This window comes from Anastrepha ludens, chromosome 5 (genome assembly GCF_028408465.1).
Source record: "Anastrepha ludens isolate Willacy chromosome 5, idAnaLude1.1, whole genome shotgun sequence".
In the NCBI taxonomy this organism is placed as follows: domain Eukaryota; kingdom Metazoa; phylum Arthropoda; class Insecta; order Diptera; family Tephritidae; genus Anastrepha; species Anastrepha ludens.
In genome coordinates this window covers 63,053,604-63,074,297 of record NC_071501.1, presented here as the reverse complement: position 1 = coordinate 63,074,297, position 20,694 = coordinate 63,053,604, and the positions used below count along the sequence as shown (strand labels likewise).

Below are 20,694 nucleotides of genomic sequence, written 5' to 3'. Positions count from 1 at the left end.
AGATGCAAAACCCTTCACGGAGACATATCAAAAGTGCTTTCGAGATGGTGTCTTCCCAAAAATCTGGAAACAGCAACGACTTGTCCTTTTGCCGAAACCTAATAAGACGCCGGGTCAACCAAGCTCGTATCGACCCCTCTGTATGATTGATACGATGGGCAAAATCTTAGAACGGCTTATTGTTGATCGTTTGGAGCAGCACGTTACTGAAAAAGAAGGCTTGTCCGACAACCAATATGGTTTCCGCAGGGGGCGCTCGACAATTGATGCAATAAAAAAACTTACATCAATAGCGGAAAATGCCATTGAAGGAACAAGATGGATGCATGGTACCAAGGAGTATTGCGCCGTCATAACATTGGACGTAAAAAATGCTTTTAACTCTGCATGCTGGTCCCACATTATGCAAGCTTTAGGGAACCTGGACACGCCACCATATCTATTGCGTTTGATAAGAAGCTACCTGTCAGATAGAATACTACTCTATGACACAGACGAAGGAGTTAAGCAATATAGAGTAACTGGGGGAGTACCGCAAGGCTCTGTGCTGGGCCCTCTGTTGTGGAATGTGCTCTACGATGGAATCCTCCGCATCCCTATACCAAAAGTAGCCCAATTAATCGGATACGCGGATGATATTGCGTTGGCAATAGTTGCAAAGGAACTTCATCAAATCAAGACTATATGCAGTGCGACAGTTCACAAACTAAAAAACTGGCTTTCATCGTCAAACTTACAGCTTGCGGGCCAAAAAACTGAAGCAGTTTTGATTACAAGCAGGAAAAAAATTGAAAACATCACACTGCACATTGAAAAAGCTTGTGAGAAAGCAGCACGGGTAAACACGGCGCTATCTCGAATAATGGCTAACATAGGCGGGCCAAGCCAGCACAGAAGGCTACTACTAGCAAAAGTTACCCAATCCATTGTAATGTATGCTGCACCGGTATGGGGACAAGCGCTAAAATACAAGACATACGGCAAGAGTACAAAATCTCTGTTTCGACTGAGCGCTATTAGAGTCGCAAGCGCTTTTCGCACTGTATCCCATGAAGCTTTTGGGGTAATCTCTGGCATAATGCCCCCAGATATAATGGCTCTGGAAAGTAAGAGAATATATGACAAGAGCCGAAGCCTTGGCAGGCCGTTAATAGCTGAGGAGCGCAAAGAAATAAGATACGAGAGTCTATCTAAATGGCAAAGACGCTGGGATATAACAACCAAAGGGAGATGGACACTCCGACTCATTAGTGATGTGCAGGCATGGTTTGATAGAAAACACGGTAATGTCGACTTTTATATGACGCAATTCCTGACAGGACATGGTTGTTTTAGAGAGTACCTCCATAAATATGGCCATGATGATGGAGTTATATGCTCTTTTTGTGCCAAGGCTAATGAAAACGCGGAGCATATTTTCTTTTACTGCCAAAGATATAGTAAAGAACGAGAGTTGTTGGAGAACCAAGTAGCAGAAAGAATAACACCGGACAATGTTGTTCCACATATGCTACACTCTAAAGAAGTATGGGATGGTATCAAAAATTTGTCAGCGTTCGTACTCAATGATTTGAGACAAATGGAGAGAAGGCGAAAAAGCGAAAGCATAGCAATAGCTGAAATTCCATAGTAGTAGATGTAGTAACTTTTCCTGTAGTAGTAGATTTAGTAACTTATGGTTGTGCTGTAGGACCTAGATAAATTTATTTGGATGCAGGTAAACTGACGATACCAGACATAGAAACTTACGTTTCTGTGGTATGGACAGAGACAAGGTGGGTGGGGGAGTACTGTTATGACAGGGGTGGCTCTCTCATCAGATGACCTAAACAGTGGGTGGTAACAAGCAGATGCTACTTTCGACGTATTGCATCAGGACAATAAAGGGCATTGAGCTTAGTGCTCAAACCGCCTCCCGACGAATACTTAACGGTTGTACCGGGGGGATCGGTACTTTGACGGTAGGAGGTTTAGTTCGGGTTAAAGTCCCACACTGACGGGGTTAGGCTTTCGATGCTTCCTCCTCGTAAAAAAAAAGCACATACAAGTATGAATGTCGAGTAATTTACAAATTATAAAAATAGCAGGCACCACGTATTTTTAAACCATTCTCTTGGATCTACTATACTATAATTACGACGTGACATATACATACCTATATACTCGCACAAGTATAATATATTACTCAGTATAAATGTGTGTGCATAACAAATTACATACTTTTTTGCCGTGTCGCATCTCTGTTTGTTTGACAGCGTGTACAACACCTATTTTTACTTCACCATCCCTGCTCGAAGTTTTTATATTGGTCGACATAGCCAATATAATGGATGTGTTCGAGACCTGTATCTGCTTAGTATCGGGACTAGTAACCGCTATGAGATAGCGAATGATAAAAAAATGTGTTTGCAATAGCGCCCCAAGTGTTTTATGTCATACCATAGCTTCTTGTAACAATTTGCCCATGCTCGATGGCGGAGGCTCATGACGTACGCCGTAAATTGGAAGAAATACTTGGCCAAACAGCTAACAAAGGACCTATGTGTCATTTGTAGTTTTTATACAGGGTTATGTCGGTATGTAAACGCTGAATAACTTGTCATTTACCAACTGAGCGACCTCAACATACATGTTTTGGATAAGTCAATTCAGTATAATTTCAACCATGGATCGCTTTACACCGAAACAACCGAAATGGACGCTATAAAATCCGAAATGCTTGACAAGGTGATGACAAACGCAGGAAAAAGATCGTAGCTTATGGTTGCTAATAAAGGTGGCCACTTGATTGATATTGTATTCAAAAAATAGTTTTAATAAATTGTAAATAACCAAACCAACTAAATATACCTCACTTATACAAATCAGTTTTTTTTTTTTTTCAAAGTTATTTAATGTTTTCATACCGACATAAAAGATGGCGCACCCTGTATATAAAAATAAATAAATGATATATATATATACATATATATAACTGGCGCCTAACCCATTTTGGATGTTTGCCGAGCTTCTTCTTCTATTTGATGCTTAGTCTAACAAGGACATCAAGAAAGTGATCCTAGGTACTTAAGAGCATTATTTTTAGGTAATTTCTGATTAATTTGGTTATATGATATGATGTCATGAAACTTAACCGTTTTTGAGATATTTAAAAAAATTTTTTTTTTGCATACGCCCGCTTTTCTAAACACGTTCAAGCCCACCGGGTAAATATTAGTCCAAGGGTACAACTTTTTTGCTATTTTTACGTAAAAAGATATGCCAATTAATAAAAATCATTAATTGAATGTTAACTTTTTAATTTTTTAAATGGCTGCTTGCTAAGCTTTACAATAATAATTTACGATTTTTCACTAAATGTTTCCTATTTCACTTCATCAAAAAAAATTGCTTTATGGTATTGACTTCCCCGATAACCCTGTATTTCTTCTCTCTCTCTAGCTCTAAAGAAAAGTGAGAAAGCAAAAAAAAATGAGAAAGTTTTAAAACCGCTTTGATCATTGACAAGAATGATAGAAATAACATTGCGTCCATCAGAGAGTGCGTGCCGAGTTGTGTAGTGTTGCCAACCATTTGCCCTTCGCAGTAAATTTTATATACATATATCAAAATACGACATTTTTTAAGTTTAGTGTTTGGTTCTTATTTTTAATTTAAAGCTACAGAAACTGTAAGTTAAAAAAATGTTAAGGTTAAAAAGGTCACTCTGAGAAGATTTTAGTGCTAATGAAAATTTGTTGATTCTTATAAAATTTGATATTTGGAAAGTGCAAATTTAATTTTTGGTTCCTTTTAAGGTTATGCATTCTTAAGAATATTAATTCTTCTTTTCTCAACTCTTCTTAACATTGAAAACCTTTTTGCACATTTTAAAATGCGTTTGAATTTGCTGAATGCGAATTAAAACCATAATGGTGTAATCGGTTCTTCCGGCCCTCAATCTTCAGTGGGACATAGGACATCAAGAGGTGTATTCATAGTAAAAATAAGTAACAAAATACCAAAAAATACTGAAGAAACTATAACCACATTTTTACAAAAAGAGTACCTTATCTTGTTACATAACCTCAAATATAGCAAAACAGTCTTTCTCTTAACAAAAGAGTTTTTCTTAACAAAAAACTCATAAATTAAATTGTACATAACCATAAAACATATATTTAAAAAAATCCACACTTTAAAGACAATTTGTCACGCACACAAAGTTCTTTAAATAATTCAATAAGCGTTCGGTATTTTATTTTCTTTAAATTGGAATTTTAGTGCGTTTTTATATCCAAAGCTAGGCAACACTGCAGTAGTGAGAGAGAGATTTGACTGCTGGAAGGAGAAGAATACCAACAATCGCAATCGCGAGCAATGTGACCAGATGTTTAAAAAAAGTAAAGCTAATTAAAACTGATTGAATTATTGAACTAATGTTTAAAAAATTTATATTTTACAAAATTATAAACCTTAATTTTTAATTAGAACAGGCTAGAAAAATGTCATGAAGAAAGAATTAAAACTCCGAGACTAAATAAAAACAAAATAATGCTAAATCAAGTTACGAAAATGGTAATCTGGCCATACTGGTGCTAATACGACGTCACTCATTTTCAAATTTGCTGAGAGCAAAGTAACGGTACTTCGATAGGCGCCATCTCATTATTCTTTCCATCATGACCAATACGTATGTACACATGTATATCAGTGCTACATACAACGACAATGCCTGGACAAATCTGTATTTATGTGCCACATTCCGTGGTGTGCGATGGGAAAAAGCATATCTTAACAAAGTTTTCAAAGCAACAAGTTTTATGAGGATCTTAAGTTTTGACAGCTCACGGTTTCTTATTTTTCACAGTACTAATGTGTTCAAAGGACTTGCGTCATTCTTGTCAAAAAAAAAAAAATATGAGAAAATAAATATAGATTCTAATTCTTCAAGATGTCTTGTTTCATCTATGAAGAAAAATTGGGCAAACTCATTTCTGAAATTCTTCTGAAAATTAGTTTTTTTGGGGATATTAACTAAAATAAATGGCATAGTAATCATAATTTTGCCTCAATACTTAAAGGAGTAACCGTTACCATTGCGAAAAGCCGAACAGCCCTATGGCGTTGAGGCGATGAGCTTTCGGCTTGTTGTGGTTGAATTATTCGTCCATAACGTGTTTGCAAGTTCCCATAGCTCGACCTTTTGGATGGATGTTTACTTCTTGGTATCACTTCCACTTCCCATACAAGTTCCCCTTATAATTCGATTCTGTTTAGCTTAAAACTTCATCTTTATCTCTATTGAAAATATTCTTTGGCAAGTAAAAGTAGAGGCATATCTTATATGTGGCTCCAAAAGTATTCAATTGATCGCCGCAGTGCTGTAAAATTGCCTATATCGTTATAAATCATTCCGTCATGACTCAGGCACTATAGGCACTACACAACTTTTCTATGATTTTCTTATTTTCCTCCACCTCTTTCTTCGAAACACTAACCACAACTTGACAGGCACTCACATACGTATTAATTCGTACGTACATACATATGTATATGAAGGTTATACTCGTATACGAGTATTTATGTAAATACATAATTACAATCCTTATACGTATGAGCTAATACATCCTTATGTGCGCATATGTATGTATTTAAGCGCATTGTAAAGTGGAAATGCCAATTAAATTCCAATAAACTCCAACACGAAATGGCAATCAACTATTTGTGGCGCAGTAAAGCGTAAAATTGAAAGGCAGCCCCCAAAACATAGCCATTGTAGATATGATATACATGTACATGTAAATACTTATACATAAAATATATAGCAATCGATGGGAACAAAGAAGCAGGTTTTTGTGAGAAGAAAAATGGCGGTAGAAAATTGTGGAATTATCAAATTCATATATGAAGATACATACCAGTATGTATTGGTTGCGTAGGTATGTACTAAGTTTTCCAGCCTACCTGTTCAATGAATTTGCCTTTAAAAGAATACATGTATTGCGTCATCAAATACAGTACCCAAATTTTCTTTGAAAAAATGTATAAATAAATGTAAACAAACTGGAACTTAACGTCAATCATATGCTCTGCGTTTTCCTCAATTTTTCCGCTCAATGCTATTTCGATGGGCTGGGTCCAGAGGGAGAGGGGTGTTAGATGAATGGGTTTTAAGGGGCGTGTGAAAAGATGGTTAGTGTCGTGCGGGGTATCTTCATATGCCAGACATATGTTTGGTATATCGAGGTCTATTCTAGATAAGTAGGAGTTTAACCTGCTACAATATCCAGAACGTAATTGTGCCAGTGTTGCGCTGGTCTCACCGGGAATCTGGAGTTCTTCATCTGCTGTGGGTGGTGGTTGGTCTTCGATTACGGCATTCGGTGGTCGGGAGCTTATGAAGCTGGCAACGGTCTCCCGATGAATGTCGTTTAGTGTCTGTCTAAACACTGTCCGGTCCAGTAAATGCCTCTTACTTTTGTCCGTTTGGATCTCGTCGGTTTAATTGGTGTCTCTTGACGTGCCTAGGAGGCAGCTCTGGCTCAAACAGGTGTCTGCAAGGGTGAAACCTACGGTAGCACCCTAACAGTAACTGCTTGTTGAGCAGTTTGTTGTGCTCCATTCCAGACAGGCGTAGCACAGTTTAGAACCGGCCGACCAATGCCTTAAACGTCGACAGCAACAATTTTGTCTTTGCCCCAAGGGCTGCCGGCAAGCGATTCGAGGACCTTGTTGCGATTTTGGACTTTAGTGGCAATAGCGGTTGTATGCGCTGAGAAGGAGGTTACACCCAAAATTTTGGAATTGTTAACAGTCGGAATTGGTGTGTAATCGACTTTTTCCTTGAGTTGCAGTTTGACCTCCTTTGTCGAGGTTTTAAAGAGGGTCGCCGTGGACTTAGTGGGAGCAAGTTGGAGATTTCTCGCAGTGAAAAAGCGAGAAAGGTCGTTGAGGTAGATGTTCACTTAGGAACACAGGCCATCAATGTCATTGCCCGACGCCATTATCTTGCAGTCGTCAGCGTATGATACCAGAGAGACTTCTTCTGTTGCCTGGGGGAGTTTCGAAGAAGTTGAACAGGAAGGGTGAAAGGACACCTGTGGAACACCTTGCTTTATCTTCCTCTATTTTGATGTTTTGTCTCGAAAAATCACTGACGAGTGACGACCGCTCAGGTAGTTTGCGGACCACCTCTTCAGCCCTGGCGGGAGTGTCGACTGATAAATATCATCTAGTAGCGGGGAATGGCTGACTGTTTCGAAAGTCGCCTCTCTCTGGGGCAGTTTTGGTTAAGCCTGCGGTGAGTAATGTGGTGCTATGCACTCGTCGGAAACCATACTGATGTTGGGCTGAGGCCAGGTGTTTCGTGAAGAGTGGGCGTAGGAGGGCTTCAAGTGTTTTCACTACTGGGGAAAGGAGAGTTATCGGACGATAAGATTCCCCTTGGTTGACGAGTTTCCCAGGTTTCAGTAGTGGGACCACTCTCCCTGCTTTCCACTTGTCAGGTATGATGAGAGCGGCCAGGGACAGATTGAAAACCCTTGTGAGAAATCGTACTCCCAATGGTCCCAGGTGCTTCAGTATTAGTATGTTCAGTCCGTCAGGGCCAATGGCTTAGATGATTTGGATTTGTTGATGGCCCTCTGAACCTCATCACTGGAGAAAGTAAGTAGCGCACTGCCGTTCGTCAGTTTGTGCAGCCTTCTGGTGGCAGGTCGCTTTAATCAGTCGACCGGAAGATGCAATGTGAAAAATCGGCTAAAATAGCTTGGGATTCTCTTCGGGTCGGGTTCGACAGGGACCTTACGGTGGGCCAGAGCTTACTCACACCAGTGGTGAAATTGCAGGTCTTCAGGTGCTCAACCCTTTTGGCCCGCTTGTGTTGCCGTCGGATCTCCAAATTCAGTTCTCTTTTACGGGGATCCCCAGGATCGACCTGGCGTAGGTGGTCACGCTCATTTTCGAAGCTGGCTGCTTCGGCTGGGAAATGAGGACGGATGTCCTTGAAACTTCCAGCTGGGATGAAGCAGGCCGCAGCAGCTGTGAGCACCTCGCGGAATGCGCGTTCGCCTCCGCGCACATCGGTGGGGATGGGAAGAGCGGCGAAGGTGTCTTCGGTGAATTCCCTGAAGCCGGCCCAATTAGCTTTTTTAAAGTTAAAATAGGACCGGTGGTTCGCGGAAACAAAGTCGGCAGGTCTGTCAATCGAGACTATAATCGGCAAGTGGTCTGATGCAAGCGATAGCATAGGTCGCCACGTTATGCTATTTATCAGACACGCGCTAGCTATTGTTAGGTCAGGCGAGCTGCTGCAATTGCCCACTACCCTGGTGGGGGCTTCGTCGTCCACAGTGCTGAATGTCGAATCGTCTATTTGCTCTGCCAATTACTGTCCCCTACGATCGCTTGACAGGCTTGAATGCCAAAGATCGTGATGCGCATTGAAGTCACCTACAACCAATCGATTTTCACCTCTGATGAGCGCACCTATATCAGGGTGATATCCTGCCGGGCAGCAGGTGACAGGGGGTATGTATACATTATAAATTGCGAGCTTGGCTCGGACCTCAGTTGTCCACTCACGGGTGATGCGCCGGCCGGAACATCTCCGAAAATTGCACCAGCCATTGATGATGTCAAGTTCCGAGGTATTCCGGTCTGACACACGGAACAGACTGTGCGGGGACCAAAAGTTGCTGGTTTGCCCCCGTACTGGGGTTGGAGCAGAAGGGAACGGGATGGGCTAAGTCGGGGGAGTTTTGTTGCTCCGATAGGCTCCTTACCGTGGAGGTATGGGTTGTGGTGGCGGTTGGTGGTGCCGGCCTGTCAGGAGGAGTAGTAGCCGTTAAGTCATCAGACGCCTGCTGGTGGGAGCAACACGGGGCCACATACCGTGTGGACCACTCCTTATGAGTCTTAAGGCCTGAACAGGTCTTAAGGTGGCTCCATCCGCACTTATTGCACCTAACCGAGGTGAAGTTCGGGTGGAGCCGTTTATAGCATATGCAACAATAGAGTACCTCTGGCCCAGGGTTGGTTTCAATACCAGCCCTGAGGAGAAGTATTTGGAGCAAGGCTGCTGCGAGGAGTTGCTCATATGACGTAAGGGGTAGGGTGATATACTGTTCACTAGACACGGCTAGTTTACTGGAGCGACAGCCCTTGGTCGGAAAAAACCCGAGTCATTCCGGTAACGTAGAACCGGCTGCCATGGGAATGTTTAACTAGTCGTATTTTCTCTCGCCTTCGCTTATCCACCACACAACATCACATCTTGTTGTTGCCACTCTGGAGTGAAAGAGCGAATGAGTGTGCAAGGAGAGGCTCTGAGCTTGACCTTCAGCGAGTGATAAAGGACATAAGCATTCCTCTAAAAGAACTGTACAATCTGCAGAAACCAAAAAAAGTTGGTCTCTATCTACTAACTGCAGGGTCTCCAGAGCGCTCTGGCCTGAATCTTAAAAGGACAAAATGTCTGCTTGGGTTCAACAGATCAACTAACAGCATCCTTACAGGTATTATAAAGGAACTCTGCATTATTGGCACCCGACCCAGTAAAACGGGTGTACCTCACAATGACTTCTGCAAGAGTTGTGGAGATGAAGAAGAAATTGAGTCGGCACAACACCCCTCTGTGAATGTCTTGCACTGCAAAGAAGCCGTGCCAAATATCTTGGCGATTATTTCTTTTAAGACCTCGAAAATTTGCAAATGTCTCATTGAAGGACCTTTCTGAAAATATCTAAGTGGTTTAAGCAATTTAGTTAGGGGATAGAAATCAAATACAGGTATCACAATGGGCCTGTCTTGTCTTAGACAAGTAACCTGACTAACCTAACCTTACTGGGAAGGTACAACCAAAAGAGGTTTAAACAACTCATAATCCTTCCCAAGGATAATCTCAGAATGCATCCTCGCAGGCCACTGCAGACTGCGAAGTCATCCGCACATGATCGGGATTCAGTCTACGGACTCTTGCCGTTTCGGCGACCAATCTCAGAGGACCCTAATGCACCTACTCCTGGAATGCAGCGCTATAGCGCGGAGAAGGTTGAGACATCTTGGCCAACTGCAGCCAGATGAAAGGCACATACGCTGAATCCAAACCACCTCTATCCTGAGCTTAATAAGGGAACTGGGCTTGGACAAGAGTACTGTGATGAGTAGAGGGCACAAAAGAGCGTGAGGTCGAAGTACTAACCTCATATATCTATCTATCTAACCTAACCTAACCCTAACCACACAGTTTAAAGGGCACATTAGCCGTGATTTAAAAAAAGTTTTTAAAATTTTTGCATAGGCGATAAAATTTGAGCTGTAATGTAATTGGTTAGTTAAGAACAATTTTGTTAATGAAGGGTTTACAAAAATGTGTATCGATGCAAAGCTTTACAGTTTTATTTTAACTTAAATATGCGTGTATATAAGTAACTGGTGGTAGAACACTAATTTTATGTCTTTCGTACCTTTCGTTTTGGGTTCATAAACAGCTGTCACGCTGCTCCATGTGCAGCTGTTGCATGTATCGAACAATAAATATATGTATGCAGTATATATGTAGTCGATCAGCATAAAGAGCGATTATCGCTGAGTTAAATTTTCACACCTTGTATGGATTTTGAATAAAACAATATTATTTTACCACTCTGAACCTTTCAATGGATCCTGTGTTTAAGATACGCGCACATAATAAAAATTTAATACATTTTTTTCATGTAATTAATTTTCTTTTTCATTTCGATTACTAAAACACATTTGGCAAGTTTCACACGCAGAAGAGATTATGCATCTTTCACACTTCCTGAAGCCAACATCCGATGGGCTAATAAAGCCGGTTGTCGCACACTTATATCCGGTTGTATTACTTTGGGCTCTGCTCGCATACATGCACACACACACATCTGCACAAATAAACTCACACTTACATAGCTGTTTGTGAAGGAATTTTGATGTTGTATACTCACTAACGCTGCAGACTTCAATTCCACATAAAAGCGAGGCGAAAAAACAAGTTCGGTCGCGCTAACGAATGGGGGAATATACGAAGAATGGTAAAAAGGACACACGTAAAAGCACAATGAAAGCAAAAGCTAAAAGAGTAACGAATTAGTGGCAACAATGGCAAACGCAGCACTTACACTTTTGGTTATGCAAAATATAGGTATGCCTGTATGCAAAAGTCACAGTTCACAGCAAAAACACGAGCAGCAAAACTAAAGCACACCACAGTGCGGGTAATAAATTAGTAGTGAACGAAGACGGCGCTAAAGCGGAAAGTCGAAAAGGTAGCAAGCATGAACCGGACGCCGCACCTCACGTAGCGCCAAGATATAGATGAGATGCGCGGCACAACTCGTGATTCGGAAACCATGAGCGTAAAAAGTTCGAAATGTATTGGTACTAAACGGTTCCAAGAATTTTGCGAATACGAAGACGCGTTAATTACGGGCACAACATTTTTACACACGCCCACGGATAGCTTAGTGGTGTCTTTTTTGATATTGGAATAACGGATTAAAATGGACGAGCACAAGTCACGACTACCAACGCAATATAACCAACTTGAAATGTGGACTAAGCGGGTACTGAGCAGCGGTAGTGGTGCGCCACTACCACATGTCTGAATGGATACAGAGGAATTTGGAATACAAGAAACGCAAGGAGTACACGTTATTTTGCTCTACACCTCATCTGGCTTAATATTAATTTTTCGTTTGCTCAGCTTAATTTTGCACAATTTACGCTTTCTGACTTTGCTTCTTACTGCTTTTTCGAAAGTGTTCACTCCCTGCTCAGCCTCTGCTTTACTTTACCTACGTCTAGTTGTAGGTTTCGAATTTTGTACAACGCCTATAAGTATGCACACTTCCTAACAAACTATAAACATATTTCGGATTTTTGCAGTAAGCAATGGAAAATATATATTTTTTAAGATTTCTTTAAAATTTTGTGAAATTTCACTTCACATAAATTTAACACACACTACTTTTCATTTAATTTTCTTTTGTATTTGTACTGCTGCAACGTCTATTTTAAATACCAGCTATGACCGCACGCGCGTATATCCTTAACTCAACTGAGACAGTACTAATGTCACTACAGAATTTTGTGCCTTTCCAGCTGTGGAAAGCAAAGCAACGAGTGTTTGGGCTTTCGAATTTCATACAACCCTCTTAAGAAAAGAAAGCGAAGGTAAAGTGAGGTAAAAGGGATGTTTTGATAGCGACTGGTAAAGTTTCGAAGAGGTGTAAAGCTTTTTGTTTTTAGTACTTGGCAGTTGCCTCAATGTGGCAAGCAAATATATGGAGGTGTCCGGAAAATTTGGGGAATAATATTAAATTTAGAAATTAGTATGTTACTTGTATTCTATACATACAGGAGTGTGCTCACGTATTTAAGTACTTACCTCGTTCACTTCATCAATCGGGCAATGCTTAAAACTCATTTTTATCAAACTTAAGTAGTGCGTACAAATTCTTAATGCTTTTTGTATTAGTAATTTTTCGACTTCACTCTCTATTTTAATTTTCGATGTTTTAACATCCATTCGTAATTATAATAATAAAAGAAAATATTAATATAAAATTCTCCTTTCATCATTATTTAAATATCTGAAAACAAGGTTTAAAATCGTAATAACGATAAATATCAGATTAAAACCCAAAATACATAAAATATACATAAAGGGTGATTTTATAAGATCTATAGAAAAGTTTTTCAAAAAAACACACGAAAAATTCAGAAAAATTCATGAAAATTTTATATAAATCGATAGTACAGTCCATATAATTTAATGCTCGAAGATTATTTCATGCAAATGTTCACCGCGACTGCGCTTCAAATGGTCCATCCGCTTAGTCTAATTTTGGCATACTCTTTCCAATGTTTCGGCCGTTATCTCACATATAAATGCTTTAATGTTGTCTTCCAATGCGTTAATTGAAGCAGGCTTGTCTGAAAGGCTGTATTTTGAAAGGCTTCACACCTAAATCCTTTCGCAAAATTTTCCACGTTGTTGAGTAACAGAGGCCCAATTACTGCGAACGGCGACGAATCGATAATTGATGATCATCATTAAGACTGGCCGATACAGCTGCGATATTTTCTTCAGTTCGCACTCTACGTAAGCGTATTGGTGGTTTGATGTTCAATAATGTAAATTTGGTTCTCAATAGCTCGAATAGCCGCTTCAGTGGGTCGATTAAACTGACCATAAAATGGAAGAAGCGCATGATAAACTTTCTTAACAGAACACGCATTTTTATAATAAAAATCAATGATAAGACGATTCATGGTTAAATTATAGACTAATCTGAAGATGTTTGACAGTGAAACAAAACACGAAACGTGCGTAAGCTGTTTAAACCCACTGTTTAAAAAGATAATAGCTAAAAAACCACCCGTTACTTACATACGTACCGTACCGGCCGCCGTAACCGAATGGGTTGGTGCGTGACTACCATTCGGAATTCACAGAGATAACGTAAGTTCGAATCTCGGCGAAACACCAAAATGAAGTAAACGTTTTTTCTAATAGCGGTCGCCCCTCGGCAGGCAATGGCAAAACTCCGAGTGTATTGCTGCTCCTAAACAATATTTGCCGTTCGGAGTCGGCTTAAAACTGTAGATCCCTCTATTTGTGGAACAACATCAGGGCTCACGCTACAAATAGAACCATTGGTCCTGACGAACTAAACATGCTGATGTTGAAAAGGCTGGGTCCATTGGAAGTCGAATACCTCACAAGGGTCTTCAATATGTCTATGGCCACTATCATTATTCCTGACAAGTGGAAATCAGGAGAGTGGTCCCACTACAGAAGCCTGGGATTCTTATCCTCCGATAACTCTCCTTAACCCAGTAGTGAAGACTCTTGAAGTCTCCCTCGCAGACTCCCTCTTCTCGCTTCCTCACTGCAAGGAACCTACAACTTTCCGCCACAAAATCCACGGCGACCCTCTTTACCACCTGGACAAAGGAGGACTACAACTTAAGCTAAAAATCGATGACACACCAATTCCGACTGTAAACAACCCCAGAATATTTGGAGTTACCTTTAACAGTTTCTCCTTCTCAGCGCATACCACCGCTATTGCCACTAAAGTCCAGAATCGCAGCAAGGTCCTCAAGCCGCTTATTGGCAGCATATGTGGCAAAGACAAAGAAATGTTGATATCGACATTTAAGGCAATAGGCCGGCCCGTTCTAAACTATGCTGTGCCTGCCTGGTCGCCTGGAACCAGTGATTCGCAGTGGACGAAGGCTTACAGGTCTTCAAGTGCTCAACCCATTTAGTCCGCTTGTGTAGATCTACCATTAAAATAGGGCCGGTGGTTCGCGGAAACAAAGTCGGCAGGTCTGTCAATCGGGACGATAATGGGCAAGTGGTCTGATGCAAGCGATAGCATAGGTCGCCACGTTATGCTATTTATCAGACCCGCGCTAGCTATTGTTAGGTCAGGCGAGCTGCTGCAATTGCCCACTAGGTGGGAGCTTCGTCGTTCACAGCGCTGAATGTCGAATCGTCTATTTGCTCTGCCAATTGCCGTCCCCTACGATCGTTTGGCAGGCTTGAATGCCAAAGATCGTGATGCGCATTGAAGTCACCTACAACCAATCGGTTTAGACCTCTGATGAGCGCATCTATATCAGGGTGATATCCTGCCGGGCAGCAGGTGTCAGGGGGTATATAAAAATTAAAAATTTCGAGCTCGGAATCGCCTATCCGGACAGCTATGCCTTGACATTCTAACGTGCTGTCCCTGCGGTCGATCCCTTCATCAATGAGACGATACTGCACTGTGTGGTGGACTATAAACGCTAGGCCACCACCAGTGTCTCGCTCGCGATCAGGTGATCAGAGAGGACCTAGCGTGCAGCTTGGTTTCCTGGACCGCAGCTATTTTGAAACTGTGTCGGCTCATGAAGTCAACTATCTCGTCTACCTTGCTCGTGAGTCCGTTGCAGTTGAATAGTAGAAGCTTGAAGCTTCTAGATAAGGTCGCTGTAACTCGGGGCGTGAGGGACGCCACGGGTGGCGGTTACGGGTGCAGAGCTCTGCAGCATGGGGCAACGTAGTCAGTAGTCCACTCACGGGTGGTGCGCAGGCCGGAACATCTCCGAAAATGGCACCAACCATTGCAAGAATTGCATTTGGCTGATGCCAGATTCCGAGGTATTACGATCTGATACACGGAACAGACTGTGCGGGGGGCCAAGAGCTGCTGATTTGTCCCCGCACTGGGGTTGGAGCACGATGAAAGGGGATGGGTTAAGTCGGGGGAGTTATGTTGCTCCGATAGGCTCTTTACCGTGGAGGTGTGAGTTGTGGTGGCCTGTTGTGTAAGGCCTGAACAGGTCTTAAGATGGCTCCATCCGCACTTTTTGCACCTAACCGAGGTTAAGTTCGAGTGGAGCCGTTTACAGCATATGCAACAATGGAATACCTCTGGCCCAGGGTTGGATTCAATTCCAGCCCTGAGGAGAAGTATTTGGAGCAAGGTTGCTGCGAGGAGTTGCTCCTGTGACGTAAGGGGTGGGGTGATATACTGTTCACTCTAGACAGGGCTAGTTTACTGGGGCGACAGCCCTTGGTCGGGAAAACCCCGAGTCATTCCGGTAACGTAGAACCGGCTGTCATGGGAACGTTCATCGGGAGACTCTTACCACTTTCTTAAGCTCTCGACCCTTGAATGCCGTAATCGGAGTCCCATCACTACCCATTGTAGACGAAGAGCTCCAACTTCCCCGAAAGTCCCGCGTAACCTTGGCTCAACTACGTTCTGGATACTGTTTCAGGTTAAACTCTTACTTATCCAGAATCAAACCCACTCATCTAACACCCCTCTCCCTATGCACCCAACCTGTCGACGAAGACGACCGGTGATTACACTACACTGATAAGGCAAAGTTACTGCTACAACAACAACAACTGCGGCTCACCTTCTCCTTGAATGTGATGCTAAAGCGTGAAAAATGATGAGACTCTCGGCCGGATGCGGGGAGAAAAAAAGCATATACATTAGGGCGGGTCGATTTAAAAATCGCTCATTGCTCTGTGAAAATCCCCCAAATTGGGGGACATCAGAGTTCGTTTTAGAGGTATGGTTCCTTCGGCAAAGTTTCTTATTTTGATCCCTAGAATATGATTTTCACAGAGCAATGGGCGATTTTTTTGCCTCCCCACAAATCGACCCGGCCTAATATACATTCAGCCCGAGGTTGAGGTACAGCGATGAGTAGAGAGCACAAAAGACCGTCGAAGTGCAAACCTCATTTTCATTTAATATCCGGGGAATAATAATGCCGGCGTAACGCGGGTCTCTTGAGAAATTATATATAAGAGTTGGTAACCACATCGATGATTATGCGTAGAATCTGAGTAGAGAATGTGTTAGAATTCTGTATTGTAATAGCAAAAACTTTAATTACAAATGCGGTTTTTCAAATTATTTACTCGGCATTTGTATTTATTTTAATCAATAATTTTTAATTTTTTCTTTATTGTAAACATTCGCAAATGTTTCTTAGTCTAGTTTTGTTTAAAAGCTTGCTCTAGGCCATTTTATTTATACTCTTTTATATTTTTCATTACGTACCTAACAATCAACGTCATTTAACTATTTATGTATCAACTAAAAATATATGTAATGCAAAAGGTGTATATGCAAATATCACTAAAGAATTTGCACTTCGCATTAAAGCCGTGCAGTGTTTTTTTTTTATTTTTTTCATTTTAATTACTTTAACTTACTTTTTTACTTGCCAATAATACTTACAAATTTACACAACGTGCACAGCTGCATTAACCGCTATATTTTATACAGAATTCTTCAATAGTTTGCACACAAGTGAATTCACTTATTCGTCGTTTCTTATCCTAATAGTCCCATCATCATCCTCTATATTTCAGCGCTTGGTATTTCGCGGAATATCCACCAGTCTCAGAAAGTTGGATGGTTTCGTATGAAAAATACATGGTATTCCTTTTCAATCCACTTAATTAATTTGTCAACGTTTTTTATGACCGCACATTTATCTACCAACGGTTCGAAGACGGCATACAACTCGTATGCCGCCGTCACCCAAGCCAACACCACTTCACGGTCGTGCACTTCATAAATCAGCTTCAGTGGCCGTGAGCTGTTATGTACGCGATGCAGTAAATCACAGTATATACCTTCCAAGCGTTCGAATTCTTTAAGTGTTGAATATGGTGGTACCAACTCTGAACAGAGTAATTGTGCGGCAGATTTTGGTTTATAAAGGAAGTGTCGAAGTTCGGGAATGCCCATAGTTGTCAAATTTAAACCACCATTAGAAGGTTTATCTATTTCTTTGCTTATCGCTTCAAGACATTTTGAGCTTCGCAGTTTGTCTGTTATACGCCTCTTCGCGTCAGATAGTGTGAAAAACACGTTGGGATCGACGGAAAGTAGCAAAAGGCACGCCTGGCAATCGTCCGTGAGATACGAAACATGCGCATACAAATAACCATTCATGTCGAATTTCGGCAAGCAAATAGGTGTCCAATTTTCCGATGTCTTGAATGACTCTGAACACTCGATAAGATTGAAGACAAGTCTAAATGTGAATATAAAAATTGGAATAATAAATGAAATAAGTATTATGTTTTCCTTACCTTAAGTCCGCAGGATGTATAGAATATTTTTTCATTCGCACTAGCGATATTAGTTTATTATTTGCTATGAGCACGGCAAATACTAAATCCTTAATTTTTGAGCAATTACTTTGTATGGCGCTAACGATACTCGAACGCACGGTGGAAGATAATGGCATTACGCGTATCGAGTTCGTTAAGAAAGTGAATACATTGTTGGTAACTATCATTTAAAAAGTGCGATAATGTTAGTATTGCTCATTCTTTATATTTGTTTTAAGTAATTTGATTTGAACTTACCGCGCTTATTACTGCTATCATTTGCAAGAAGATGATAGATCAACCGCTCACTTCCGGCGAGCGAACGACGCAAGTCAAAATTTTTACGCGTTTCAAATATGCGCGTGACATGCTTATAAGTAAGAGTTGACAGAATTTGGTTATAGACGTCGCTAAAATATTAACGCCAATTTTTTATATTTCTAAATTAGCTTTAGTAATTTTCAACTCACCTCAGTTGGTGTTGCAGCTGTGGCACACTCATATTTGTGCGCGATGCAGCCACGAGTGTAAGCGTATTACGCGTTAGGAATACAAACTTTATACCCCGCGCATGTATAGACGTAATAGCGTCTTGGCCATGTTGCACAAAGCTGACCAGCGCCTGTATGACTCCGAATAGTGTCGCCAATTTGTCTTCATTGCCATGGAGTGAATATATGGGTTTGCCTGCTTCGCTTAGTATAAATATGTGCTTCTTTTGTCCAAGCCATATACTATCATGCATATAGTCATCCAGAACTTCAGTACTTTCATCAACGGTAGTAGATGAATTTACCATTTCACCGGATACTGTGCTGGTGCTATTGCTTATTGGTAGAGATTCAGCTGATATCGACTTTTGAACATCGCCATGTGCACTAGAGTTAATGCTGATGCTACCATTTACACCATTAACTGTCAATCCTTCACGAATCTCACTAATAACGCTATGGCCTATCCCGCTTTCTTCGCGCTCTGTGTCGTGGAAATAGTCGCTGTCATCTAAATGTGGTTCACATTCCGCATCCGAGTACTCAGAGTTCGATTGCATGGACGCTGTGTCCGAGTAATTTGTGGGTGTTTCTACAGTGTCCATGTTTGTTTACTTCGTCTCAAAATTTCCAATTACGTCAGTCCCCTCAAATTTACTGCGAGCCAGAATACTTTATTTTATTATACACCAATGCAACTATCTTGGATTTTACATAATATTTCTTCCAAACTTATATTTACAAATTGATCTTCAATAATTTGACAAGTTTGTTTTGCTTCCTTATCGTAAAACTAATTTTCCCCTCACTTTTTCTTCCAACCATCTGTCAAAACGGTTACGATAAAGTTGCTCTTAGTGCCCATTTACACAGGGAAATAATTGGAAAGGAAACATTTTGTTCCCCGGAGACGGACAGCAGCGGAAGAGAGAAGGGAATTTGCTTTCGTTGTTGTAGCAGCATAAACATACATACATATATGGGTGCTGCGAAGTGATAGTCCTTGGCCGGATATAAATCCGGGCCATTCCGGTAATGTAGAACCGACTGTCGTGGGAACGCGAAGAAGGGAATTTTTCTTCCGTACTGACGACACGCTTTGTGCTTCTAATTCGTGTTTCCAATCTTAAAGCAGCTTTTGGCAGTTGTGTCATTTGTTTTCTTGTTTGTGGGAGAAAGTTCTGAGTTATGTTTTGGTTTTCAATCAAGCGGAAGAAATCAACGATGACAAACATCCGAACGCTGCATGGGAAATGCAGGACTATTTTTGCTAGTAAAGTAGGTTTAATTTAAAAACGTTTTGGGACATGTTTATGTTAAATTTTAAATTTTCCCCCCATTTCTAGATCTTCTTCTTCTTAATTGGCGCGATAACCGCTTACGCGATTTTGGCCGAGTTTAACAAAGCGCGCCAGTCGTTTCTTTCTCGTGCTAACCGGCCCCAGTTGGAAACACCAAGTGAAGCCAAGTCCTTCTCCCCCTGATCTTTCCAACGCAGAGGAGGCCTTCCTCTTCCTCTACTAATACCAGCTGGTACCGCATCGAATACTTTCAAAGCCGGAGCGTTTGTATCTATTCGGATGACATGACCCAGCCAACGTAGCCGCTGGATCTTTATTCGCTGCGCTATGTCTATGTCGTCGTGAAGCTCATACAGCTCATCGTTCCATCGTATGCGATATTCGCCATTTCTACATACTCAAGTTAATTATTTATATATGAAGTTTAATTTGTTTTATTCAAGTACAAAAATTTATATGAATATGTAAATAAAAAAAACAACAAATTATTTATTATTTAACCAGATTGCATTCTTCATTGAAATATTTAAGAAACTTTTGACGAACGTTCTCCGCTTTACATGTTAGTGGGTTGTAGAATATATCCGAAGCAGAAGGTGCTAAAGTAGTAAACGTCAAAATGTTGCCGAAAATCATTTTGCTCAAGCATATTGAGAAATATATAAAAATGCATAACATTTTGATACGATTTTCGATGAAATTCAATTATTTTTTATGCAACCATGAAAGAGCGTTTTGTACCGCATCGGTAATACCATATCTGTTTGATAATTACCAAAAATCGTATTTATTTGTTTTTACTGGATATCTTAAATTTTTCTGCGCTCCGTTTGTGCGCCACATCTTGATTAGGTTCAGATAACAAACACAAATTTTTTCAGATTTTCCAAATTTCATTACATTATTGTACTTTACAGCACTCTGATGGATATTAGACTAAAGCAACTGTGTTTAAAAAATTAAGTCACAAGCAGACAAGCTTGTGTTAAGCTTGTTAAGCTTTTCGAGCTTAACCACCGAAATCGGGATATAGGCCGTCGAAGTTCGAAATTGGAACTTTGGAAAACATTCTTTCCAATTATTGAATTTAAAAAGAGTAAAAAGCAGGCCATGTTCATATTTTTACTTCGTTAGTTATTTATCTTGATTTTGGTGACTAACTTCGTAAAACGTGTTTTAATTAAGATGTAACTCAATATCTTAAAAAAATTGGTTTGGTCCAATATAAAAAAAAAGTTAATTTGCGCGTATAGTTTTA

General features: G+C 40.8%; 2 protein-coding genes across 4 annotated transcripts in view; both read right to left on the bottom strand.

The window, feature by feature from the left end:
* LOC128865430 (uncharacterized) overlaps positions 1-12,036 on the bottom strand; it is a 146,963-nt gene extending 134,927 nt beyond the window's left edge. For 2 of the 3 annotated variants that reach the window (XM_054105806.1, XM_054105807.1), the window contains exon 1: positions 10,449-12,036. The gene's annotated coding sequence lies outside the window, so the exon portion shown is untranslated. The remainder of the gene's footprint in view (positions 1-10,448) is intronic. The other variant, XM_054105805.1, reaches the window with a different exon arrangement.
* A 4,408-nt stretch (positions 12,037-16,444) lies between these two features.
* Positions 16,445-18,933, bottom strand: LOC128864129 (vacuolar fusion protein MON1 homolog A). Its single transcript, XM_054103647.1, has 4 exons — positions 18,115-18,933; positions 17,903-18,054; positions 17,624-17,825; positions 16,445-17,565 (listed from the first exon to the last, which is right to left on the bottom strand). Exons 1-4 carry the CDS (start codon positions 18,738-18,740, stop codon positions 16,926-16,928), a joined length of 1,620 nt encoding a protein of 539 aa, XP_053959622.1. The 5' UTR covers positions 18,741-18,933; the 3' UTR covers positions 16,445-16,925.
* Between the last annotated feature and the right edge of the window lie 1,761 nt (positions 18,934-20,694).

Bases quoted from the DNA above. Each gene is read 5' to 3' on its own strand.
- LOC128864129 (XM_054103647.1), bottom strand. From the start codon at position 18,740: ATGGACACTGTAGAAACACCCACAAATTACTCGGACACAGCGTCCATG. The intron at 18,055-18,114 runs GTGAGTTGAAAA...TTAATATTTTAG, and splicing joins CAGCTGCAACACCAACTGAG to CGACGTCTATAACCAAATTC. The intron at 17,566-17,623 runs GTAAGGAAAACA...ATTCACATTTAG, and splicing joins ATACATCCTGCGGACTTAAG to ACTTGTCTTCAATCTTATCG.